The following is a 25,113-nucleotide window of genomic DNA, read 5'->3' as shown; positions in this document are numbered from 1 at the left end:
CAGGGGGTGCCTGGGTTCTGGTCCACCAGGCGCTTGGCTCAGGCAGCAACTTGCCCCAGCCACGCGGCAGGTGGTGGCACAGTGAGTCACAGGGACTCAGCCAGCAGAGCTGTGGGTCAGTGGGGTCTCTGCCCCACAGGCTCCCCTGTCCCGCCTCGGAGCCACAGGCGGTGAGTTCCCAGGGACGAGGGCAGGGAGTGTGCCGCCGTCCTCATGAAACAACCGAGTTAGAACCTGCGTGTGTCCTTGTCCTGTGGCTCGGGAGGCTTCTGGCCGAAGCTGCCTTACCAGCCACGTGGTGTCTACACCCACAGCCTGGCAGCCACTCTTAGCCCTAGGCACATGTTCTGAGTCTCCGGTTTGCCATGGCCAGGCTACTCTGGGCACGAAAGTTCACCCTCCTAAACGGTGGCTGGGTCCTAGCACGCTCGCTGCAGCCTGGGCGGACACGAGCAGTTACTTCCATGCGCATTCTCATCACACATGTTCTTCCTCTGCTTGACGCTGCTGCTGGCTTGGAGGATCAGCCTGCTGCCGGAGCTGGGCAGTGCACAGATGCCATGCCGGGGCTGGCCCAGGAGCCCTTGCCCTCTATCAGGGGCAGGAACTGCCCCAGCCACTGCAGACCTGTCCTGGGCCCACAGTGTAGCGACGTAACCCCGCGGCCTCCTGGGACTCCACAGCTGCCCGAGTCCAGGGATGGGCCCGAGGCTGTGCTGTGGAGGGCCTGCCGGAGGCGGTCATGGCATGCAGACTTCTAAGAAATGCAGCACTGACTGGGGAGGCCACAGCAGCTTGAGGACACCCCTGTCAGCAGGCTCAGAGGGCAGAAGCAGCTGAGGGAAGCAGGCAGGTGTGCCTGGCCCCAAGAGAGCCGCACACACCCTGGGGATGGGAGGGGCCTCGTGCCGCAGCCTGCCAGGCAGAGGTGGTCTCCACCGCGTGGGAGCCAGACAGGGCACTCCGAGGCCCACAGGGAGAGCGGTGTCCGAGACATTCCGGTTCTGTCGCACTCTGGTGGTCGGCTTTCCCTGGTGGAGGGCCCCAGGACTCGTCCAGGTCTGCAGTGTTTGCGTTGCGTTCCGGAGGCAGCACACCCGCGGGACAGGCTAGAAATGTGTGTTCTCAGATTCTGGGCGGGGCACACCGTCTGCTCCAAGGACCCACCCACCCCGGGCTGCATCTGCTGGGGCCAAGGTGTTGGCTGGGAGGATGCGTTCCTGAGCTTTCTGTCCACTGAGTGGCCACCCGTGACAGACAGCTGTTATGACTGCCAGGGCGGGAGGCCGAGTTGGTTACAGTGGGACTTGTGGGTTAGTCACCCCTAAAGTGATGACTGGGCCAGCTCCGCAGAGCAGCTCTGAGTTGTCGCCTCCCTTTCGGGGCCTGAGCCCCATGTCACCAGGCCAGCAGAGAGCCAGCATCGCACGGGCCTTGCCAGCACTATCCTGCCCCTCTCTGGCCAGGGCTCACCTGCACCTGGTCCCACCGGCAGCTGTGTCCCATCCCGCAGGCCTCCAGCATGGCGCACACACACGAGGGGTTGGGAGGTAGGGTTTCTGTCTGGGTGGCCTGGAGCACCCTCCCAACAGAGGCTCAGGGCTGGCCTCTGTTCCTGCACCACGCGGGTTCACAGTCTGGCAGCAGCTGTCTGCCAAGGCCCCGTCTGGGGCCAGCGTCTCTTGCCAGCAGGTACACAGTCAGTGTCTCCCCAGCGTAACCCCACACTCTGGAGCTGCCATCTCAACCCTGTGCTCTCTGAATGTGGGGTGATGGCTTGGCTCTGGCTTCTGCTGATGCGCCTTGGTGGGCCTGAGGGACATGTGGCCATTGTGCTGCTGTGTGCACACACAGATGTACCACTAGGAAGTGCGGAACCTCTAAGAAGAAAAGCGGCAAAGTCAGGCTTGGGCCCAAGTTCACGACTGCATCCAGGCCAGTGCACGGTGCCCTGCTCACATCCTGCTGAGCCCCACATGCTGGACACGAGCCTTACAGACAGTCTCTCATGCACAGAAGCTTGGGGTGAGTCAGGCAGTGGCAAAGGTGAGGTGGGAGCAAAGCGGGGGCAGGAGGCTCAGGGCCAGCTGCCACGAGGGCACGAGGAGAGGCCTGCAAGGGAGCACCGTGCCCAGGGATCCCGGAAATCCCAAGGCTGAGCCCTCAGCTGGTCTCGTCCCTGGGTCACGTGTGTGCACATCAGAACACAGGGTGTTCCAGCATCTCGGGCCCCAGCTCTTCCACGTACATGATGACTTCAGACTCTGCGTCCTGGGATGCAGTCTTCTGCAAGACAAGACACCGTTCCTCAGATGCGCAGCAGTGAATCCCCTTGGCATCCCTTGCAACAGGCTTCGGGCTCTCTGTTGTAATGTGGTACACGACCATACAAAAAATGTGGGTAATATGGCAGGACCCGCACCCTGGGCGGCTCATGGTGCGCACTTTGCCCTGTTCTCTCCCTGCTGGCACAGATGGCAGCTCTCCTTGTGGCGGGGACATGGTAGTGGGTGTCACTCACTCGAAGGTCAGTGCCCACAAGCTCACCGTGAGCCCTGTGCCGATTCACCTAGGGGGCTGTGCGTCTGCAGGCTTGGGTACCGGGCGAGGGCTGGGACCAGCATGCAAGGGTGCTAAGAGCGGCTGTATCATTACCAGCAGAGGCCAATGATCTTGCTGCTGACCACTAGGGCCACGAATGGGCCCTCTTGTCCTCACAGGGAGGGCCAAGGACAGCTGGACAGGTGGTGCCCCAGAGAGGGAGGCCGGGACACGCCATGCACAGCCCAACTCAGGTTGGGTCTGGTGGAGAGTTTAGGCCACAGCCAGTCCCAGGTGGCTCGTGCTCTCGCTTACTCCCTCGCTCGCTCTCCCTCCTTCCCTCCCTCCCACGCACACCCCCCTGAGAAGCCAGGCAGGGCTGAGCTGCAACATTCAGCCCTGTTTCTCAGACCAGCTTGTCTACCTGAGATGCTGTTCTGCACAAGTGACTTGGTTCTAATTAACAAGAAGCCACCAGCTGGTCCAGAGATGGGCGCCCACAGACACAGCAGTTTCCAATTGGCACTCATCCCTGGGAGGAGTGACTGGGCATGGCTGGCCAGCCCTGAGTGGCTACGGCTTCTGAGCTGTGACTGGGACAAGAAGACATGTGTTTGAGGGAGCATTCACCTTCTGTCTAAGGAATCCAGTCCCTGGAAAGGGCTGGGACCCACCCGTGTGGGAACTCGGAGTCCTCGCAACCTTGGGGCCAAGTGGCGGCCCATCTGCCAACTTTCCTTGCTGTTCACAGAACACCTTGGACTACTGGGGCTAAAGTAGCTGCCTGCAGCCAGCTAAGGGAGGCCTGGGAGGAAGTCGGTCCTCCCGCTGTAACTCTCCGCACAGACAGCGATGGGCATAGAAGCGGAGCAGCCCAGCCAGGGTGGCTGAGGGCCAGAGTGAACCTCGCCCCTGGGGGACAGCCCAGTCAGTCCACGGCCAAGACCTAGGAACCAGAGGGATCCCGGCCTGAGTCAGGGGCAGCGGTCATGGAATGGGTGGTGTTACCTCGTAGCTCATGGCCTCCAGGTTGCCAAGGCTTCTGCTTGGTGTTGGCACTGGTGGGAACACCCTGGTCCACAGGTGACATCTGCAGATGGCATAGGCAGGAGCCGGGTGAGCCAAGGGTCCTGGGCCCCGCACGGCATGGGCAGGCCTGCAGCTGCCCTGGTGCCCATGCCATGCTCCCTGTGGCACACCTGGGGCTCCTGCACAGCTGTGCTGTGGCCTCCAAGCCTCCCAGGAAAGACAGCTGAGGACTGACTGTGTCCTGCCTAGAGCCAGGCCCACTGCTCGCTTGCTCATTGTTTTAAGATTGATTGATTTGTAAGTCAGACTGGCAGCTCTTTGATCCAGTGGCTCACTCCCCCAGTTAGCTGCAACAGCCAGTTATGGTTCAGACTGCCCAGGTCTCAGGTGGGTGGCAGGGCCCAAGCACTTGGGCCATCCTCCATTGCCTTCCTAGACCCAAAAGCAGACCCCCAGGGACTGGACCCTGTGCTCCAAGGTGGGAGCCAGCGTCACAGACGGTGCTTAAGCCACCGTGCTCAGCTCTGTCCCCAGAGGTCCGGTGCTGAGGGTGGACACAGCTCGTGCCCTTCCCAGGCCCCCTCAGCTGCAGTGGCTCACAGGGAGGCCCACCCTCACCCCTGGGTGCCCTCTGACTGTGGCCTTGGTAACAGTGCAGTGTCACAGAAGGCCAGGGCGGACTACATCCCAAAGTCTTGGGGAATAAGCTTGGTTCTGGCAAGCGCTGGCACACTGGGCAGTACTCATGGGGCCACCTGCAGGCTTCAAGACAGCACATCCGTGGGATATTCTCGAACCCATAGTGGCCCCAGGAGCACTGATGCACTCGGGCCAGCTGGGAGTTGGCCCCTGGGAGCTAGGGCATTTTCTCTGCCAGGGCCTGCCTTCCCCCAGGATCCCCAGATCCTCCAGGAAGGCCAGAATGGTTGGAAGATGCCGACTGGGATGCCCCCACGGGATGAGCAGCTGACAGCTCCGCGGCGGAGTGGCCAAGCTGAGGGCGTGCCTGCCGGACCAGGCTCTGCGAGGCACCTGCCAGCAGTGCTTGCTCGCTCTTGCCTTGGCCTGTGCCCGCCTACGCCATGCACCCCACCCTGTCCACAGTCCAGCCTGACTGTGCACCCCCCAGCCCTGGCCGCGGGAACACCTACATCTTGCAGACAAAGGAGCAGATGAGCAAAACCAAGCAGACAGTTGCCGGCAACACGAGGAGAAGCTGCTCCGGGGAGGGCCTCGGCTTGTCATGGCCTGGGACAGAGAGGGACAATCAGCAGTTGTGGGAGAGCCCGAGGCCCCAGGGCTGACAGCTCCTGGGCTGACGGGCAGGCACCACACATGGGAGGTAGCGGGCGGTTCATCCTGGGCAGTTCATTACTTATCACACCAACCAGCATAACTAGGGCTCACCTGGCATCGGGCCTCCTGCAGCCGGAAGCTCGGATGGTCAGAGCTTCCAAAGGAAAGTCAGAAAACAACACTCAGCATCCTTGTGTCCTTACAGTGCAAACCAGGAAGTGGGGCTTTTGAGAGAAGCTGTGTGTGAAAAACCTCCCCCACCCCCATTAGCAGGGAAGCCCCTGGAGGCTGCTGACCGAGCTGGAGGCCTCTGGGTTATGTTCGGCGCACCCGTCCCCTGTTCCCATCTCAGAAGCAGAAGGGTGACTGCTGTTGGGTCAGTACAGAAGCTAAGATGTTTACACGCCGCATTGTTCTCTATTGAAACGTGCTGCCAACCTACGCTGCAGGGGCTCCAGTGACAGTGTCGGGAAGGGAGGGTGTGTGTGTGCCTGCTGAGGGCATGGGGCGCGCTGACTGGGCTGTGCTGTCCCGTCTGACCCCCTCGCTCAGCTCCATGTTCAAGTCACACAGCCCAGGAGGAGAGCTGTCACCACCCTATAAAACGAGAAGTGCAGGTAAGGGGAACGGGCCAGTCTGCACCAACACACCAAGCCTTCCACAGCCTCCCAGCGCTGGCCACCACCAGCATGGCTTGAGTGGTGGGCTGCAAAGGCCGCGGACTTTTCCAGCTGCGTCTCACAGCTCCCACGTGGGAGCATGAGTTCCCGGGATCACCCCTTCTGTTCTCTGAGCTATTCATGGAGTCGTCATCAATGAGCTAGCCCTGGGCTCTGCTGCCTCACCAAGCTGCCTGGCTCTGCACTCGTGGGTCAGCAGTGGCGGCAGCTGGGGACGGTGTCTGTTGGCAGCCAGGCTGGTCCAGCTGCGGGATGGTGTCTGTTGGAAGCCAGGCTGGTCCAGCCGCGGGACGGTGTCTGTTGGCAGCCAGGCTGGTCCCTGGGGTTTATCAGTATTGTCCACTCAGTCACGTTTGCGGCAAGAATGACGCAACACTCCCCAGCCCGATGTGCTCAGAACAGATAACAGTGTTGTGTTCTGACCCCAGTTACAACAACCTGTGCAGTTAAACCCCTGTGTCGCCCTTTGCTTGGACAGCAAAGGTTCTCGCTCAATTAGCAAAAGCACGCAAGGCAGGGATTGTCCTTCCTTAGTTTTTTACATTATGGGTGCTTGCCAGCCGCCAAAAGGGAGACAAGGTCACGGCCACTTCCTGCTGGGAGTTGGCAAACTGGCTGCTTGCCCTGCCTGGCTTGCCCTGCCTGCCTAGGGCTGCCTCCGCACGGCCGGTTGAGGACAGGGCCACACCCAGCTCCAGCTGCTCCACAAAGAAAGCACGGACTGGTGGGAGAACCAGCGTGAAGCTCCTGCGGGTCACCTGTGGTTTCAGCTCCCCTAGACCTGCACAGGGAAAGCATTATTGCAGGGGTGACACGCGCCGGCTCAGCAGGGCTCGCTCTGAGGGCTGGTCCAGGGGGCTGAGGGAGGCAGAGGCCACCAGCAGTGCCCTTCTGGGCGTCAGAATGGCGCAGAATGCCAATGCCATGCAAGAGGGAGGTGCTGTCACCAGTCTGAGCTGAGACCCTGGGTGCTTTAGCAGAGCATTTCCAGCTAATTCGAGTCGTTTCTCCGAGGTCCGCTGTGACCATGGAAACCCCAAACGTTCTTGTTGAACACATCATGGGCCCCGAGCCTGCCCATCTGAGCAGGACCCTGGGAGCTCAGTTTCCTGCCTCCTAGTCTGGCCCACCTGGTCTTGTAAGCGGGACAGACACCCTGCTCTGTGCAATACCTGGGGCGTGTGTGGTGGGAGGCCCCTGGGGGCCCCTGGGGGGCAGTGTCTCTGGGGCTGGGCCAGGTGCTGCGGCCCCTGTCCTAGAATTCTGCAGTCCACGTGGTTTGCAGCCCTGGTTCGCCCGGCGCCGTCCACACGTGTGGGACCTGAGTCTGCAGACCCACCGCAGGTTTTAAGAGAACTGAGCTCAGAGTTGAGTGCCAGATTGTCACTGCCAGGAGTAGGGCACGTGGCACCAGGCTGGCCAGGTGCCCAGGGTCTCCCCTCAGGGCTCGTGAGAGAGGAGCCGGATCCCGGGCCCCCAGGGCCAGCAGGAATCCAGGCAGTCTGTGGGGTGAGCTCTCCCAATGCCTGCACCTGGCGCAGCGAGCCACGGAGGGCAGGGGCAGCAAAGCACAGCATCAGCGGGTAAGCAGGAGTGGGCAGGACCCTTGTCTCGCCATGCCCGTCTGGTGAGGCTGGCTGGGAACCGGGCAGAGACAGGACCGATGTGCCGGGAGCAAGGTCTGACCGGGTGGTCTGCCCTACTGCTGCTGAGCAGCCTTTGGGGGGACTTGAGTGTCCCTGGACACAGGGCCCTCTTCAGGACAGCTCTCATGTCCCCTACAGGCTTTCCAACATGCCCTAGAACATTCTTCCAGTCACCCAAGAGCGGTCTGCACCCAGTCCTTACTCAGCCATAAAAAACAAAGCCACTGGCAGTGGCAGTGACCTTGGTTAGGGCAGCAGTGACGTTGGGCAGGGCAGCCTCTCTGACTTCGATTTCTGCCTTAGAAGTGAGGATGGTAGAGGCAGGGACGGGCGTTTGGCATGCCATGTCACAGGACCAGGGAGGCTCAGGACCTGGGCCCGCCACCCCCACACGAGGCCTGGCTTGATCTGGCTTTGTCCTGACCCAGGCCCAGTCAGTCACTGTGGTCACAGATGGGCGTCAGCCCAGGAATGGAAAAGCAGGTCGAGCAGCGGGAGACACACGTGCATTAACCCCGCAGTGGCAGGGACTTCTCTACAGCATCGCAGCAAGGCCCAGAGGGCGTGCAGTCCTGGAGGAGCAGGTGGCAAAGCTCAGATCGGAGTGACAGACACACCGCCTTACGTCCAGTGCCCGCCCTTCTGTGACCAACCTGCCTGAGATCCCCACCCAAGGCTGGGGTCTGTGAGAAACGCCTCCACCTCGTGAGGGGAAAGCAGGTGTGAACAGAGCCCAGTACCAGCCAGCCTCCGGGGAGGGGGAAGGAGCCTTGGGAGAGTGGGGGAGGGGCGCGGAGGACGCAGGGGCACAGATAAGAGGACCAGCAGCTTCCGGAAGTTGAGATAGCACAGAAAGGGGAAAGGCTGTGAAAATTGGGAAGTGGGTGTGAGATAAGACAGCCAGCCCCATGGAGGGAGGATGCTGCTCTGCCCTGGTCCAGGACAGCGGGGCGAACCTGCAGCACTGTGCCCCTCACACGGCCCCCAGGACTGCCTGGCTCCCCCGGCTCTGTGCCAGCTTCTGCCGAGGCAACCATGAGCTGCATCGGACCAGCAAGTCCACTGAGTCTGCCCCAAGCTGTCCTTACACCTCCTGTCTGTGGAATGTACACAAACAGGGCCACTTCCAGGCTGTGTGACGACCACTGGGCCGTGTCCCGTCTTCTGGCCTGTGATTCCTTGAAGGGAGGGGTGGGTGTGATATCTAAGGTGGATGGTGGGTGATGGGACGTGGATGCCACGAGCCTGGGGTCTGAGGAGGAAGCTATTCAGGAGCACTGGCGGTGGAAGCAATGGAGTGGCGGGTGAGAAAGAAAGCAGGACAGCCTAAAGTGAGCTGGTCACGGACCACGACTCCCTCCAGCGCTGCGGCGTCCACTGGCAGCCAGCAGTAACCCTGGAGTGCAGCGGGCTGGCAGGGAGTCTGGCCAGGTCAGAGGATCCCGGTCCTGCGGGCCAGCACATCCCGTTATCAGTGGCCCGATGAGCCTCAGAACCCTTCTCACACTGCTTCCCTCCGCACCAAAGGGTCCCACCTGCAGGGCTGTCTCCATCTCAGAGTGAGCCCTTGGAACAGCTCTGACACCTGCGTCTTCTGCTTCATGTAATGCTTCCCTCCACCCCCACTGTGACTTCCAGACTCCCATGCCCCAAGCCCAGAAGCCACCGTGCCTTCTCTCCCTGTGCCCGCCGTGTGGGCAGAAGTCCCCTCGCACACACAGGGAAGGGAAAACCCCGTGTCTGAACTTGTGTGCTCAAGGGTGGCGGGAATGCCCGCAGGTAGTGCAGTTAGCTGGGCCCCTGGGGAAATGCAGGGAACGCAGCCGATACAGCGGTGGCATCTGACCCCGGGGAAGCCTCCCCGAGCTGATGTTTCTGTTCTTCATTCCCCCTCCCTCCTGGGGACCCGAGCCATTTATTCCTGCACGTGAAGCTGGACCAGGGAGGGGCCATGTGTCTTGGGCTGTTTGAGCCCAGTTGGGGCATCGACCTGGGGCAGAGGAGGCCTTGAGGGGGCGATCAGTCTCAGAACCACGTGTGGGAGAGCTGGGCTCCCTCTCGGTTTGTTTCACCTTCCTCTCAGTTCCCTCTCCCCAAGAGGGCTCGTTCCATGCCTGGGTCCTTTGGAGTGTGCCCAGGGCTGCCTTCTGGGGCTGTGTGGTTCAGTGGGCACCCTTCTCCCCCGACCCCTCTCCCTGCAGACCCAGACCGAGCTGCCTGCTCAGGTCCTTCCCCGTGGCTTCTGTGGAAATCTACCTAGTCAGCGCGAGCCTGACTCATCCACCTGGGCTCATGGGTCACCGCCCAAGGATTTTCCAGAGCGACTTCTACCACAGAAAATGCCAGCAGGTGCCTGAGAAAAATCTCCCCTCCAGCAGACCCCTGGCGTGAGCGAAAGCCCCCCCACCGGAGGAGCAGGAGGTCAGGTTGGCCACCAGCAGCTCCTGCATAGGCCTTGCTCTGTCCTTTGCACCGTTTGGAACCCATCCCTCTGGCCCAGGGTCAAGATTAGGTGCTAACATCAGCTAACCCAGCAGGCGCCCCATCCTTGCCACTTGGTGACCACAGAGGGCTCAGTAAACTTGGCCAGACTTTCCAAACACAGAAGGGGTTGGCAGTGGCACTGGCTGTGCATGAAGGGGAGACGTGCCCCAGGAGGCCTGTGATGGCCCCCAGGGGCAGCCAAGGCACATGGCCACACCTCCAGCTGGGAGCAGCTCCTGAGGACCCACGGCTTCGGGGCCCAGAGGGTTTTCTGGGGCAGACGCCAGGGCGCTTCCCACTCTCCCTGCTCCTTTGGGTTGGCCTGATGCGGTCTCTGGGTCAAATGTCCATGTCACGTGGTGTTTGATGGACACACACCCTGCTGGATAGCCCTTCTTTCCTCGCGGGTCTGCATGCCCGTACCCCCATGCATGTGGCTGAGAGCAAAGGCAGGCCGTGGGGGTTCTGGTCTCGAGGTGTGAGCCTGGTGCCGGAGCAGAGAGCGGTGTTCTCCGTGCGGAGCTGCCCGGTCTCCTGCCCGCAGAGGACATGCCCCTCTGGCTGGTCAAGGCCACAGATCACTTGGGTCACCACAGTAACTGCGCACCGACATAGGAACATGCAGCGTCCCTAACCCTGACTTGCCCCAAACCTGCTGGCCTGCCGCTCAGGACGGCTCCCACTTGGAGGGCAGGGTGGGGGTGTCCCTGAGCAATCCTTCATTTTGGTATCTGCTTTAAGAAGCAACGTGTGTACTTCGCTGGGAGACGGTAAAGATGGTGGCAGGTCACTGTTTGCCAGGGGTCAGGTGTGGAGATGACGCTGGGGTGGGCCACTGAAAGGCCAGCACGGGTCATCAGTCGCCATGACCGTGAACCGTGCCACAGCCCACCCACAGTGACCGCCACACCAACTCACACCTGAGCCGAGATGGCCTCAAGCTGGACCCTCACCCCCAAGGACAGACGAGGGGAAGGCTAGCTGTGGCTGTGTCCACTCCTACCCGTGCAGGGAGCCTGCACAACTCTCCCAGAGTTTGACCTACAACTCTGCATGGAAGCCTAGAGAACAGGTGCAAGGCCAGGAAAGGGCTCCCAGCCAGGAAGCCCTCAGGGAGCGTCTCCCTGGTGGAGAAGACGAGGTACAGCAGAGAGGAGAGGGGTGCGTGGGGACCCCTGAGTGAGGGTGTCCACTGTGCGGAATGGTCACTCAGCGTGGTCAGTTTCACTACTCACCCACGCAGGAGGGCGGGCTCCAGGCACTCCAGAGGCTGGCTGCCCGGCACGCGGCGCTCACTGTGGCTCTCACTTCCACGCAGTACCTGGAGCTGTTGTCAATCACGGAGGTGAAGCCATTGGTTGTACTGTGCTCTGTCTAAGCAGGTGAGAGTTGCTGTTAGAGACGTCTAACAGGCACACAGCTCATGCCAGTCGGCAGAACAGGAGGCTGTCCTGTCTGGCTAGCAACAGGGCCCTCCAGGCTGCTCTGGGGTGGAGAAACAGTAAGTTCTGAGTCCCAGGTGGGCCAGTCGGCACCTCAGATGGCTGACGAGGCCTGTGCCAGAGGCACCTTCGGCCCTGCCAGGCTCCAGCTCCTGCTGTCACTCTCCTAAAAGTATCACTTGCCATCCACCAGGCGTGACAAGCCCAGCAGGCTGCCCACTGTGGCGTGGCCTGCATGCTAAGGATAGAGCATCTTAAATGGAAACCCAGAAGAATGGCAATGACAGACAGTGGGCACTTTGGTGTCCACAGGGCTTTGCTGGGACCCAGCCGCTCAGGCCGCTGTGGCCTGTGCCTTTAATCCAGATGACCGAGCTGAATCCTGGGAGGCGAACCAGACCTCTCTGGATTCGGGTCCTTCACCAAATGTCAGAAGTACGGCAGCATGTGGATAGCCGAGCCAGGAGCCAGGGAGAGGAAGGGCAGGCCTGGGGCCAGGTCCACCTCGTGGGCTGGGAGCCTCGGCTTGCTCCCCCAGCGCCCGAGTTGTGGCTGTGCAGTCAGGGGGAACAGTGAGGCCCATGCTCTAGGGCGTGCTACACTGAGGCAGAATTGCAGTTTTAACCCATCCTTTGGTTGAACAAACAGTTCAGTGGCCAGCCCACCCGTGAGTTCTCACAAGGTTGAGATCCGGTACACGGTGAGTTCATTTGCCCATAGCTGGAGCCTCCTCCCTCCCCTCAACTGGTTGGCATCGGTGCCACCCAGCCAGACCCCTGTGCCCCAGACTGGAAGTGTGTCCCTGCCACCTGCCTCTGTGCCTCCCCTGTGACTGCTGCCTACTTTGGCTCTGGGCCACTTTTGCTTGGGCCCCTGTAGTAGCCACTGCCTGGCGTCTGCATGTTGACCCACTCTCCCCACTACCACCCCCTCCCCCGGCCACCACCCTACGTCTAGCTTCCCATCGCTACCAAAAGGACCCTTGGCGGTTTCCATTGCAATAGACAAACCCACTCCCCTCCTGCCAGTTCCCAGCAGCCACAGGCGAAGTGTGCGACCATCCTAGGAGTCCGGCTGACACTGTCTCTCCTAGATGGCTGCTCCCACTCACGGTGCAGCATGAGCTATGCCACGCGGGGCGTGTGCACCCCTTATGCCCTGAGCGACACGTGGTGGTGGCCAGCTGTTGACCAGGTGAAGATGTTACTGTGAATGCGGTGTCTGAGGGGCAGCCCACAAAGCCTCCGGGTGTGGGATCGACAAACCAGGGTGCTCTGGAACAAACGACACGGCAACCGAGCATGCGAGGGGTCTTCAGACAGGTCCCAGAAAGTGTATATGATGTAGAAGAAAGTGCCCGCATTTCCTGATTTTTAGCACCACTGGAAACAGTGGAGCCCTCGCCCACGCTGCTCTTTGAGTCCGTGCAGTTAACACGGGAGTCGTGTCTTCTCCCGAGAGCGAGCCCGGGCTCCTGGCAACTCCTGCTTCCCATCTCCCCGCCAATCCCACACGGCACTGCCCGCTGCAGCTTTTAGCATCTCTGGTACTAATTTCTATCCCACCCTTGTGTCCTGGCCCAAAGCATCTACTTTCAAGTCAAAGTAGGATGTGACTCATTGCCAGGGTGCTGGGTGGATCTCTGCTCGCCTCGGCTCATTTGCATGCCACCCTGGAGAGCAGGCGCTTACCTGGGCGGAGCCCCTCCGCGTGTTGTTTATCTTCACTTGGTAATGGAAGCAGTGCGCAGGGAAGGCGGACACGGGCTTCTCCCACTGGATGGAGACGCGCGTTCCTTCCAGTCCCGCCACCTCAGTGCTGACGTTCTGCGGAGGGTTTACCTGGTCTGGGTTGAGAGTAAGCAGTCGGGGACAGCTCTCCACAGGCAGCGGTCAGGTCTGCTGACCATCCAGCCACACTTCCCCAGACGTATGCTCCCCACGCATTTCCTCTGCACCCTGTCACCTGGGCTCATGCTGAGCGCTGCAGGGAGGAGCCTGGGACAGGCAACTGTGGCCCAGGAGTCCCTTCCCAGCCAGCCCAACGTGAGACCCACCCTGCCGGGCCTCCTCACTTCCCAAGCTGACCCAATACTCGGACAACCCTGGCCATGGAAAAAAACATGGTCCCCAGTTCTTCCCATGCCATGCCTCTGCTACCCAGGGCACAAATCCAGCTTCTTCACTTCCCATACAGCTCCTTGCTTGTGGCCTGGGAAAGCAGTAGAGGATGGTTGAAGGTCTTAGCTCCCTGCACCCACATGGGAGACCCAGAAGAAGCTGCTGGTTCCAGCTTCAGACTGGCGTAGCCCTGACCACTGTGGCCACTGGGAAGTGAACCGGAAGATAGAACATCTCCCCTCTCCTCTCCCCCTCTCCTCTCCCCCTCTCCTCTCCCCCTCTCCTCTCCCCCTCTCCTCTCCCCCTCTCCTCTCCCCCTCTCCTCTCCCCCTCTCCCCTCTCCCCTCTCCTCCTGTCCTCTTCCCCTCTCCCCTCTCCCCCTGTCCTCTTCCCCTGTCCTCTCCCCCTCTCCTCTCCCCCCTCTCCTCTCCCCCACTCTCCTGTCCCCCCTCTCCTCTCCCCCCTCTCCTCTCCCCCCTCTCCTCTCCCCCCTCTCCTCTCCCCCCTCTCCTCTCCCCCTCTCCTCTCCCCCTCTCCTCTCCCCCTCTCCTCTCCCCCTCTCCTCTCCCCCTCTCCTCTCCCCCTCTCCCCTCTTCCCCTCTCCTCTCCCCCTCTCCTCTCCCCCTCTCCTCTCCCCCCTCTCCCCACTCTCCTGTCCCCCCTCTCCTCTCCCCCCTCTCCTCTCCCCCCTCTCCTCTCCCCCCTCTCCCCTCTCTCCCTCTCCTCTTCCCCTCTCCCCTCTCCCCCTGTCCTCTTCCCCTCTCCTCTCCCCCCTCTCCTCTCCCCCCTCTCCCCTCTCTCCCTCTCCTCTTCCCCTCTCCTCTCCCCCTCTCCTCTTTCTCCTCTCCCCCTCTCCTCTCCCCCTCTCCTCTCCCCCTCTCCTCTCCCCCCTCTCCTCTCCCCCTCTCCTCTCCCCCTCCTCTCCCCCTCTCTCCTCTCCCCCTCTCCTCTCCCCCCTCTCCTCTCCTCCCTCTCCTCTCCCCCTCCTCTCCCCCTCTCTCCTCTCCCCCTCTCCTCTCCCCCTCTCTTCTCTCCCTATTTCTGTCTTCTCTCCCTGTCTCTCCCTCTCTGTAGCTCTGCTTTGTGAATAAAAAAGTAAATCATTCTAAAAAGATAAAATATCAGCACACTGAACTGACCCAAGACCCACACAGGAGATATTCATTTTCCCATCCATCACGGCATCTGTGGACAGATGCCTCCTGGACGCTGGACAGTGAGGCAGGCTCCTGGCTATGCGGGAGCTGAATCCCAGGGTCACCTGGCAATGAGGTTGTGTATGTGGATCAGAGCTGGGGGCTTTGTGCCTGCACCAGGGGCTTTCAAATGCAGAGGGAATGGACCCAGTGCCTTCTCTGGGACCCCAGCTTGGGGACATTCATTGCCGATCCAGCTCGGAGCCACTGGGCAGCAGCTGTCTGGTCGGGGTCCTTCCGCCTCACCTATGGCGTGCAGAGCAAACAGCTGGTCGAAGGGCTGGATGGCCATGAACTTGCTCGAGCCGTTGACGTACACGGCCAACGGGTCGGGCCTCTTGCTGCGGATGGCCGTCTTGGGGAACCAGCAGGCGATGTTTCTCTGCAGCGCGTCTCTGCTGTACTTCCAACACTCCTCTGTCTGGGAGCCGAACCTGCATGGGAGCACTGGTGAGCTTTGTGAGACTGGAGGAAACTGTCTGCTTGCATAAGCGACAGCGCGTGCTAACCTGTAGTAGAGGAAATACTGCGTGTCCTGGGGGGCTGCCTCGCCCACAAGCCAGGCACAGCGAAGAGAAACCCAGTATGATGCTGAGGGCGTGTCGTTACCAACGGCGGTGTTGGTGGTGCAGGTCAAGTTCACAGCCGCTGTTCCTGGAGTCCCTGGGTGAACAGGAATGAACACAAGGCCGTCATGGCACGGCCTGCCTGCTCTGGGACTGCAGCTTCCGTGGGGTTTTGTCCCCCACCAGAATGGGGACGTGACCAGACCGTGATGAGAACGCGAGAGGCAGAGGTCGGCAGGTGAACAGCAGGGAGGCGTCTTCCCAAAGCTCGTGCAAACATGTTGAAGCTCCCCTGTGTGTGTGAGGTGTGTCCCACTTTATGGTTTACATCCATGATGCTCGGTCCATAGCTTCTGCACCTAGATCGGTGCTCTCTCTACCTGCTCCGTGTGCAGCACCTCTGCCTCGCCACCTGTCCCCTGCACACCGCACGGGTCTCCTGTGGTTCCCCTCCCTGCCTCCGCCTCTGCTTGGGGTCCACGGCCGCCGTCACCCAGTGTGTTCATGCACAAAAGACCACGGCCCAAGCTCAGAGCAGCTCTGAATTCCTGAACTCTGCTTGTCTTGTGGTTCCCAACCAAGGAATCACACATTTCTTGTGCTTGATCGAAGGTAGAAATAAAGGCTGTCTTATTAGTGTAGCCTGTCTGGGTGCCAGGGAGAGCAGAGTTGCAGAAATGTGATATTGAAGTTACATGGCGGGTTGTTCCCTTTGCCCTGTGCCCAGCTGAGCTCGGATTGGCCTCTACCTGGGCACAGTCAGTTCTTGAACTCGGGGCCAAGCCCACATGAGCTAGCTTGTCTGTGGTCTAGACAGCACGTGTAATGAGTCAAGCTTCTCTGGTGTTCTTGGTCACTGACACAGTATGAATAGCATGGTTTTTTCCACCAGCATTGTGGTCGACAGGTTAGTGAGCCAGGCCCAGGGAGCTGTGACTCAGGGCACGTTCGTGCTCAGAGCCTGATGCGTGTGCCACGTCCCTGCCCTGTCGCTGGCTGTTAGCATCGGAGATGCACCCACCGCACAGACAGCGCAGGCCTCTGCAGGGAGGGCTTGTGGCTCACATGGGGGAGAGGCTGGCAGGAACTGGCGAGTGGCAGAGGAAAGCGAGAGCGTGTCTGTGGAGACCAGCCTTACCTGGAGGAGCCTCCAGTCTGGCAGAAACCCAGCGGCTGGCGGCGAGGAGGGAGTGGCTGTCTCGCCGTAAGATGGTCCGCACGCTGGCCGACACGCCGCGGTGTAGGGGGGTGGCCTGCCTGCTCTCAGTGCTCCTGGTTTCGTACTACCAATACATGAGAGATGGCCGTTAGGGCAGTGCTGTAATAAACACACAGGCCCTTCTGCTTCTCAACCATCAAACCCAAGAACATCGTCCTGCTACACCACACGAGCACAACCGTGGTGTGACAGTAAGTCCACAGTGACAGGCACACATCAGTCAGACAGTAACACACGCAGCACAGTGGCCAGAAGGACGAGGAGGACCCGGCATCCCGTGTCTAACTCCCAGCTCTGCTCCCAGTCCAGCTTCCTGCCAACGCAGCAGGTGGCGGCTTAGCTGCTCGGGTCCCAGCCACCCAGGGGAAGCCCGGGTTCAGCTCCTGTCTGCAGCCTGGCCAGGCCCTTGCGGCTCTGGGCACCTGGGGAGTGAACCACACAAAAGGACATGTCTCTCTCTCTCTCTCTGTCTCCTCCCTCTTCTCTCCCCCTCCCTCCCTCTCAAATTATACTAATAGAGGAATACAAATTTAAAAAATCAAAACTGTGAGGCTCCAATTCTTGTTGGTCACCACTCCCAGTCCTGGCTCCCTCCCCAAAGGGGACTCTGGATAGAAAACCCTCCAGAATCCCACCTTGGCTGCAAACTGGCGTAGAGGAGCGCTGGCCCCTCGGCTCCCAGCCACAGGCACTGCAGTGTCCGGAGCTGCTGGGGGCCTGGCCCTGGCACGGCCATGTCATCTGACCTGCCTGCTGCTGCTGTCACACGGCACCCTCCAGTGACTGGCTTTGTAAGTTCGTTAATAGTTCCGTGACGGACCAGAGTGATAAGTGGTTGAGAGGGGAGTGCAGCAGCCCCCCTCGCTGGACCCTACGGCATCCTGGGGCAGGTCACGGGAGGGTGCGCTCTGCAAGCAGAGCATGGCTGACATCAGAGCCAAATGCCTTTGATCCCACTTCCCGTGCGCCCTGAGACAGGAATCCAAACTCAAACTCTGCCCCCAGAAACACGCCCGAGTATTGTGTGGACAGCAAAGAGAAGCAGGATCTGAAGGGTCCGGCAGTCAAGGTCTGACTCGGAGAAGGAACGCCGTCCAGGCGCGTCCTCCCCAGCCTCACCTCGTCCTCCTGTGGGGTGTGCATCCGCACGTGGTACTCCAGGTCAAGGTTGGCTCCAGCTCCATCAGGAGGCGGTTGCCACCGCAGCAGGACTTGCGCCAGCCCGGCGGCTTGAATGGTGAAATTGACCGGTGGCAGAAGTAGGACTGGGGACCAGAAGAAAACAAACCACGGGTTGTGCTGAGCTGTGCCCAGGCGGCACAGGGAGGCGATTCGGACCAGTTCTATAGGGGCGTCTGGTTCCATCAAGGCTGTGGGAACATGTAAGACTGAAATGATTTGGGAGGAGGCTGTTGCAAGCTGTTTCCAGAGCTTTCTGGACCCTGCCCGGGTGTTTGTCTTAGTGCGTCCACCTTCCTACCTGACGAATGGCCGTGTTACTGCATCTGTATTGCTAACCGCAGTGGTGTCAGGCTGAGGGTCATTGCCATTCACAAGTTACTGGTGTGTGACCTGCAGTTGTTTCTAGCGGCACAGAGGAAGAGGGGTGGGGCTGTGCCCGACTCCCCTGCTCCCTCCAGTGAGGGTCCTTGGAGACTTGCACGGGGGCTGGCCCAGGATGTAAAATGTGTTCATTGCTCACGAGCAGGCCCAGTCTGAGACAGCCACGGCCAGCTTCCTCAGAGGAGCTAGCCCAGATTTTCCCCTGTGAACCACACGGGCTTAGCTCTGACAGTGAAAGTTGAAATCTAAGCAGAGATTCAGTGCCTACAATGGCAAACATCCTGAAAGCACAGAGGAGCCAAAATGCAGCACAGGAAAATCCCACATCTTCCACGGTGAACCCTACTAACTTGCTATGTTAGCACTGCAATCTTTCTGGATGTATAGCCACATAAATACTGTTTTACTAAAATGGGGAAAATATTGTAAAAATTTTTTAAAATTTGGGTAAAGAACAAAGACATGGAAGATCTATCTGTCCTTATCTCTATAAATAAAACATTTTGGGGGGCCCCATGTGGTAGCCTAGTGGATAAAGTCCTTGCCTTGCACAAGCCAGGATCCCATATGGGCGCCAGTTCTAATCCCGGCAGCCCTGCTTCCCATCCAGCTCCCTACCTGTGGCCTGGGAAAGCAGTCGAGGACGGCCCAAAGCCTTGGGGCCCTGCAGCTACACGGGAGACCTGGAAGAAGCTTCTGGCTCCTGGCTTTGGATCGGCTCAGCTCCAGCTGTTGCGACCACTTGGGGAGTGACCAGCAGACAGAAGATCTTCCTCTCTGTCTCTCCTCCTCTCCGTATATCTGACTTTCCAATAACAATAAATAAATCTTAAAGAGAGAGAGACTGTCCATCCATTCCTCATTCCCCCAGAGTTTGGGGCCAGGCCAAATCCCGGAGTGTGGGACTACCCAGGGGTCCACAGGGGCAGGACAATGGCTGCCACTTCCTGGGGAGGGAATTAGCAGGAGGTTGCGTGGTAAACAGGCAGGGCCTGACACCAGGCGCCTGTGTGGGTACAGGCACCCAGAGCAGCCCCTTAGCCATGCACGCAGCGCCTGCCCCTCCCACGGGCCTGTGCATGTGTCTCCGGGCTCTGTCCTTCACCGTGGCGTGTATCTGAAGTGACATACACGAAATGCCCATCAGCGCCTATATTCTGCTCAGAAGCCGCTGTGGTTGCCGGCCCCCCCGCTGGGGACCACACCACGGGAGATGCCGTGAGACGATGGAGCTGTCCTGGGTGCAGTGAGCCTATCGCACCAGACCCCGGACCCCAGGCAGCACATCTGAAGAGTGTGCACAGTGGAGACGTCTTGTAGCCGGCGGGGGGGGGGGGTACCATCAGGACGGCCCAGGCCCCCACCCTGGAAATGGGAATTCCCACTGCAGCGTCCAGGTCCCCACTGCCTCCAGACACTGTGTGCTTAAGGCCTAATGAGGAAGAACCTTTCTGCCAAAGTCCACACGTAACTCCCCGCCTGAGGATTGGTTAGGAGAAAGGCCATCCTGCAGGCAACGCGCGGGAAGAGGAGAAGCAAGTGTCCCTGGAGAGAGTGACGCTCACGTGTTTCATCAGGAAGTGCATCTGCTTGTGACACGGCCACCGTCCCCAGAAGAATCAGCAAGGCAGGTGCCATGGCGGCCAGGGTGAGATCCTGCAAAACGGGGGAGATGGCCACGGGTGAATGGCACGGGTAAAAGATGCAGTCATCTGTCCCAAGCACTCACGAGGCGCCTGAAATGTCCAAGACACACGTGCACAGATGCTGGACTCTGCAGGTTCAAACCCTGGGAGTGGGTGTACGCATGACACAGAGGAGCCCAGAGATGCCCGGCTTCTCTGCTGGCTGAGCTGGCACCCTGGCACACAGGACGGGGGAGCCAGAGCCTGTGCCGGGCTGGTGGAGAAGGAAGGGGAGAGAGTACAGTGAGCAGGAGGACAGAGCACAGCGGTCCTGAGCAGGGAGGGCGAGGGGCTGCTGTCATCCGGGAGTGCTGCAGCGGGCACAGCAGGTGCAGCGGGCGAGCCGTGTCCTCCTGCGGCAGCTGGGCGCGTGGGGGAGAGCAAAGTCCTTATCCCACACAGAACTGTGGAGTGAGCCTTGCAGAAGCTGGCCTGTGCTGGCAATGAGACCAAATGAGGACAGGATGCAAGCGAGATGAGAAGACAGGCCTGCAAAGAACAGCCCACTTGACCGTGGCTGAGGAGAGGTCCGTGGGCTGCGGGTGGGCGGGGCTCAGCCAGGAAGCCAGGCAGTGCCAGGCAGTGGCTGAGCCCCGGGCACATGCAATCTGGGCTGGCATTTCTCCCAGCAGTTTGCAGGATGGCTCACGTGCCAGGTGTCCTTGGGCCTGCTGCCGCGCTGGCTGCCTGTGTCCGATGGATGTGGTCCTTGCCTACAGAGAATTCCTACCAGACACTGCCCTGCAGTGGAGGAAGGAAACCCCAAACTGAATGCCTTGCCCAGGAACAAGCAGCTGGGAAGCCATCCCCCAGGAGCCAGGCCTGGATCGACTAACGTGGAACATCTATGCTCAGGGGACCGGCCTCGTGGTGCACTGTGTTAAGCCACGACCTGCGGCTCCAGCATCCCATTTGGGTTCTGGTTCAAGTCCTGGCCACCCTTCTGAAGCAGCTCGTGGTGCATCTGGGAGACGCCGAGCGCTCAGGCCCTGCACGCTGTGGGAGACCCGCAGGAAGCGCCTGGGCTCCCGGCTGGAGCTGCACAGGGAGGAAGGCAGAGGACAGAGGACGGAAGACCTCTCACACTCCACCACCTCTAACTCGGCCTTTCAAATACAAATAAAATAAAACTTTAAAAACATCTGCGCTTGATCAACACTAGTGAAAAGGACTCACAAACTTCTGTTTAAAGATTTATTTAAACCTTGGTGTTTAAATCATTTCAATGACTAGGCATTTTCCTTGTTTTCCCTTTTTAAACAGCAAATGATTTTTTTTTAAGACATGTTTGTTTGAACTGCAGAGTAACAGACACACAGAGAGAGGTCTTCTGTCTGCTGGCTCGCTCCCCAGATGGCCACAGGGGCAGGGCTGGGCCGCGCCGCAGCCAGGAGCCGGGAGCTGCTTCTGGGTCTCCCATGTGGAGCACAGAACACTGGCCAGCTGCCTCTGGTTTCCTTGCATTAGCAGGGAGCTGGATGGGAAGCAGAGCCGAAAAGATTTGGAGCAGCACTCGTGCAGGATTCCAGCCCGGCAGGCAGCAGGCCGGCCCCCAGCTTGGTATTTTCTATAAATAACTCCAGGAGAACCACAGAAGAAACCTCAGCTAAACAGCTTCCTACAGAAAATGGCACAGGCTATTCTTGATTCATTTCTCTCCTAATTTAGCCAACGACGAACTTGCTGCGTACCTTCCTATCCCAAATCCTGTAACATCTGCAAAGGAGCACCATAAAATCACGAAATCCCCTGTTCAAACAAACTTCAGCATTGCTATTCAGAACTGGACCAGTTTACATAAAAACCTGCTGCTTTTTTCCCTGACATCTTCGAGCCACCAAGAAATATGTTTACAACGACAACCGTGGCAACCAGAGCCGTGATGGGATCGAGGCCAGCCAGGAGCCACAGAGGAAGCCACCATGTAGCAGCAGTGCCAAGCTGGTGTCTCCCCAGCTGCTATTCAATGCCAGAAAACAAAAGGAAACAGAAGTTGATTTTGGTTCAAGAAAATGTGAACTCCTTGCATGGCTCTTTCCTAATTCGCATTTTCCACAAGCTTTCCGGAGCCTCGTTTCCATGCCTCACCATGACACAGCCAGCTGAACAGGGCACGGCCTCTGGCGGGGTGACGCCATGTCCCTGGCAGCACGGGAGCGGGCAGCTGGCCGCTCTGCCACGGGCTGAGCTCCAGCGCTGGACGCATCCTCATTTCTGAGCCAGGACTGTGTCCTGAGACACCGTCTGCTCCCCATGCTCGGGGCAGCAGTGATCCAAGCCTCCTAGGGACACCCTTCACCAAGGACGCCGGGAGAACCCCTAGTGGCGCCAGGGCAGGCCTAAGTCGCCAGTTTGGATGGAATGTGACCGTGCGCATTGCTCCTCAGGCAGCTCAGTGGGCTGGCACTGCCTCGCTGAGAGCCAGTTCAAGGGGCAGGTGCCATGGCCTAACAGGCTAATCCTCTTCCGGGGGCACCGGCAGTTCAAGTCCTGCATGCCCCACTTCCCATCCAGCTCACAGCGTGTGGCCTGGGAAAGCAGAAGGTGGCCCAAGTGCTTGGGCCCCTGCACCCACATGGGAGACCCAGAAGAAGCTCCTGACTTCGTCCAGCGCGGCTCTGGCCACTCAGGTCATCTCACAGAGTGAGCCAGTGGATAAAAGATCTCGCTCTCGGGCCCGGCACAATAGCCTAGTGGCTAAATCCTCACCTTTCACATGCACCAGGATCCCATATGGGCACCTTTCGTGTCCCAGTTGCTCCACTTCCCATCCAGCTCCCTGCTTGTGGCTTGGGAAAGCAGTAGAGGATGGCCCAAAGCCTTGGGGTCCTGCACCCGTGTGGGAGGCCTGGAGGAAGATCCTGGCTCCTGGCTTCAGATCAGCTCAGTTCTGGCTGTTGTAAGGGAACCAGTAGATGGAAGATTTTTCTCTGTCTCTCGTTCTCTCTGTAAATCTGCCTTTCCAATAAATATAAATAAATCTTTAAAAAAAATCTCTCTCTCTCTTTGTCTCTCTGTAACCCTGCTTTTCAAATGAAAAATAAATGAATGTTTTGTAGGTCAGGTGCAAGCCAGGCAGAAGGAGGCAGATCCAGCTGAGTCGCAGTGGTCAGCCCGGCGCCCACACTCAGCAGCGGAGGACCTGGGGCCTAGGGATTCATGCCCCATCTCCCCGGGTCAGCCCCGAATCCCTCGAGGATCCCTTGAGAGCAGCCGCGGCCTGGCCCCGGGGGAGGCTGCCCGTGCCTCAAGGTCTGCGAGAAGCCGGAGCCGTGGCTTCTAGGAACTCGCTGGCCCAGCTGCTGGTGGCTTTCCCAGCTGTTCCTAAGAAGCGCTGCAGCCTTCTGGGGTTCACACTCCAGAGCCCTGCAATGGTCTTTTCTTTCCACCTCATCTTTCTGCCTGGGGCATTTCCCTGTAAACCCAAGGGGCGTTTGCAGCCAGGCCTCATTGCCCGCTGGGACCCCATCCCACAGTGGACCTCAGGCAGAAACCAAGAAGCGCCCCGAGGACCCACGCTCCACCAGGCCCTTCCAAGTCCTCTGTTCCTTCTTCCTGCCGCAGAGCCCAGCAGCGAGCAGCGTGTGCTGGGGTGCAGAGTGCAAAGAGCACGCTGTCTGGGGGCACTGACAGGCGTCCCTGGAAGCCAGAGCCACAGCGAGCACCCTCAGCCTGTGGCTGTCGACTCTTCAACAACTTCCACACATCCGCCCAACTTTCTGCAGCAGCAGCCTGCCTGGCTGCCACAAGCCTCAGCCGTGTGTGGGGACTGCTCCGCACACCCGAGACTCGGAAGCTGGATGGAGAGAGGACTTTGCTAGAAAAACCCCAACAACCGAGGCTCTTCCCACCTGTGTCGCCATCCCCAGACGTCCAGGGCATACCTGTGTGCAGGCCATCCTGTCGTGTCCACCATGCAGGGCAGTGGCTGCCGGGGCCACGCCACTGTTGTCTGGAGAGCCCCAGTGTCACGCAGCGTGTGAGGCACGGCCGGCCCGCTGGGGCCTGTCCCTGTGCAGAGGCCAATCAGCACGCAGGCCTGACTGGGCAGCCCCCGCGCAGCCGCAAGGAGCACGAGGACCCCCGCGCAGGGAGGGCAGTGGGCCGCCAGCCGGACCCCTCGGTGCCTCGCGTGGAAATTGTCCCAACCGGCATCGCCAAGTCCTGTAAACAAACGAGGTGATTTGGCTTCCGGAAAGTCATTGTTTTCCCGCATGCAAACTTTTAACAAATAGCTGTGGGGATTAGTCTGCTTTGATAACCACGGATGAGAAGACATTCACACCGAGTAGGATCGCACCAGCACTGAATTCAGTAAATCCACAATCCAGCGTGTCGTGGATAGCACTATAACAGCCATTATTTTTCATGTCTGAGTTTTGGGATCTATTGAAGTGTCCGCGCGCACTCTGCTCCCCCCCCACACACACACCTTGTCACTGTGCCCCCTCTGCCGTCGCCATCTCAGCCCCACATGTCCTCCCTGCGACAGCTCACTGCGCCCCACACCCTGTCTTCTTGACTCCTCTAAGTTGTCGCGGAAATACACATGGCGTGAGGAATCCGGAGCAGTGGCACTGCAGGTGTCTAGCTCAGGCGCATCTGCCATGTGGAGTCAGGGGTCAGGCCCAGCTGCACGGCCTCTGCCCATCAGGGTTACTCGGAAAATGCACAAGAACAGAAACCGGCTCCGCGCACCACGGGACCCACCTCACAGCAGCTCCGCGGCACCCTGGGCTGGGCTCCCTGCTAAGAATAGAGAGAGAGGGGTTTTGTTTCCCTTTTTTGTGACTTCAGAGTTTGCCATGTAAGTGCTGTGTCCCACTGCCCCTACCCCGCAGTCCAAGGGGCGTTCAGGCGGTGGGACGCCTGCTGGAGACTGCGTCCACAGTGTCCCCCTCCGGAGGGTCTGCGTGGCGGCCGGGGGCAAGCTGGAGACGGGGCTATCTCTGGAGCCTTTGGCCGGGAGGCAGTTGCTGGCTCTTTCGTCACCACAGCTGCAATGGGTAAAGTACATGGGCAGTTTCCTCTGCGAAGCGGCAAGCTGTAACTTCTCTAAGCACAGACCGAGGGTGTCGCGCAGCCTTGAGTGCCAAGTCCTGTGGCCCCATCGCTGCCAGGTGGCCGGGGCCCAGGGTTTGCCTGCATGTCCAGTTCCTCACACAGGTGGGCACCTGCAGGAGTCCAGGCTGTGGCTGGCAGGTCTGGTGATGTCTTTGGTGGGCCCGCTGTGGTGTGGTGCTTCTATTCTTACAAGCTTGGCTGGCCTTTTAGCTCCATCCAGCACCATAAACACGCAAGCCCCAGGGCTAAGAGCTACACCTCTCTCTCCTGTCCAAAAGAGGCAGGACCTTCTCTGCTGGGAGCTCCCCCACTCCCACAAGGGTTCCTGGGCATGTGTGTGATGCAGGGGTCTGCAGCCCGGGCCATCCAGCGTAGCTCTGTGGTGGGGCTCTGCCCAGCGCGTCCCCTCCGCTCGTCTCCAGGACTCGAGCGGTGCCCTGACACCCTCGCCAGCCCTCCTCCCAGCAACCTACTTGGATTTTCCCGTCCTTGGTTCCAGCTCTCTTGGAATTTCTGGGTGAGTGCCTGGCTGACTACTAATCACCGTGGTTCAGGCCGCGAGGAGATACAAATGACTTGTGC

General features: G+C 59.8%; 1 protein-coding gene across 4 annotated transcripts; it reads right to left on the bottom strand.

The window, feature by feature from the left end:
• Positions 1-1,960: 1,960 nt before the first annotated feature.
• On the bottom strand, positions 1,961-23,608 carry IL5RA (interleukin 5 receptor subunit alpha). 4 transcript variants are annotated; one of them, XM_058678604.1, is made up of 11 exons: positions 23,352-23,608; positions 19,348-19,438; positions 17,339-17,484; positions 16,139-16,283; positions 14,944-15,097; positions 14,681-14,868; positions 12,810-12,964; positions 10,912-11,050; positions 4,722-4,818; positions 3,550-3,631; positions 1,961-2,286 (listed from the first exon to the last, which is right to left on the bottom strand). In XM_058678604.1, exons 1-11 carry the CDS (start codon positions 23,364-23,366, stop codon positions 2,200-2,202), a joined length of 1,299 nt encoding a protein of 432 aa, XP_058534587.1. In that variant the 5' UTR covers positions 23,367-23,608; the 3' UTR covers positions 1,961-2,199. The 4 variants fall into 4 exon arrangements, with proteins under 4 accessions (XP_058534587.1, XP_058534588.1, XP_004581329.2 ...); XM_058678605.1 differs by having other exon boundaries at positions 1,961-2,283; XM_004581272.2 differs by lacking the exon at positions 4,722-4,818 and having other exon boundaries at positions 2,168-2,286.
• Positions 23,609-25,113: the final 1,505 nt, after the last annotated feature.

This window comes from Ochotona princeps, chromosome 21, assembly GCF_030435755.1.
Source record: "Ochotona princeps isolate mOchPri1 chromosome 21, mOchPri1.hap1, whole genome shotgun sequence".
In the NCBI taxonomy this organism is placed as follows: domain Eukaryota; kingdom Metazoa; phylum Chordata; class Mammalia; order Lagomorpha; family Ochotonidae; genus Ochotona; species Ochotona princeps.
This window is presented reverse-complemented; position numbering and strand designations above follow the sequence as displayed.

What these genes read in the sequence shown, in the direction of transcription:
- IL5RA (XM_058678604.1), bottom strand. An exon ending in TGCACTTCCTGATGAAACAC is followed by an intron (nt 17,485 to 19,347) that starts GTGAGCGTCACT and finishes TCTGGTCCCCAG; the next exon opens with TCCTACTTCTGCCACCGGTC. An exon ending in CGCGGAGGGGCTCCGCCCAG is followed by an intron (nt 11,051 to 12,809) that starts GTAAGCGCCTGC and finishes TCACCTGCTTAG; the next exon opens with ACAGAGCACAGTACAACCAA.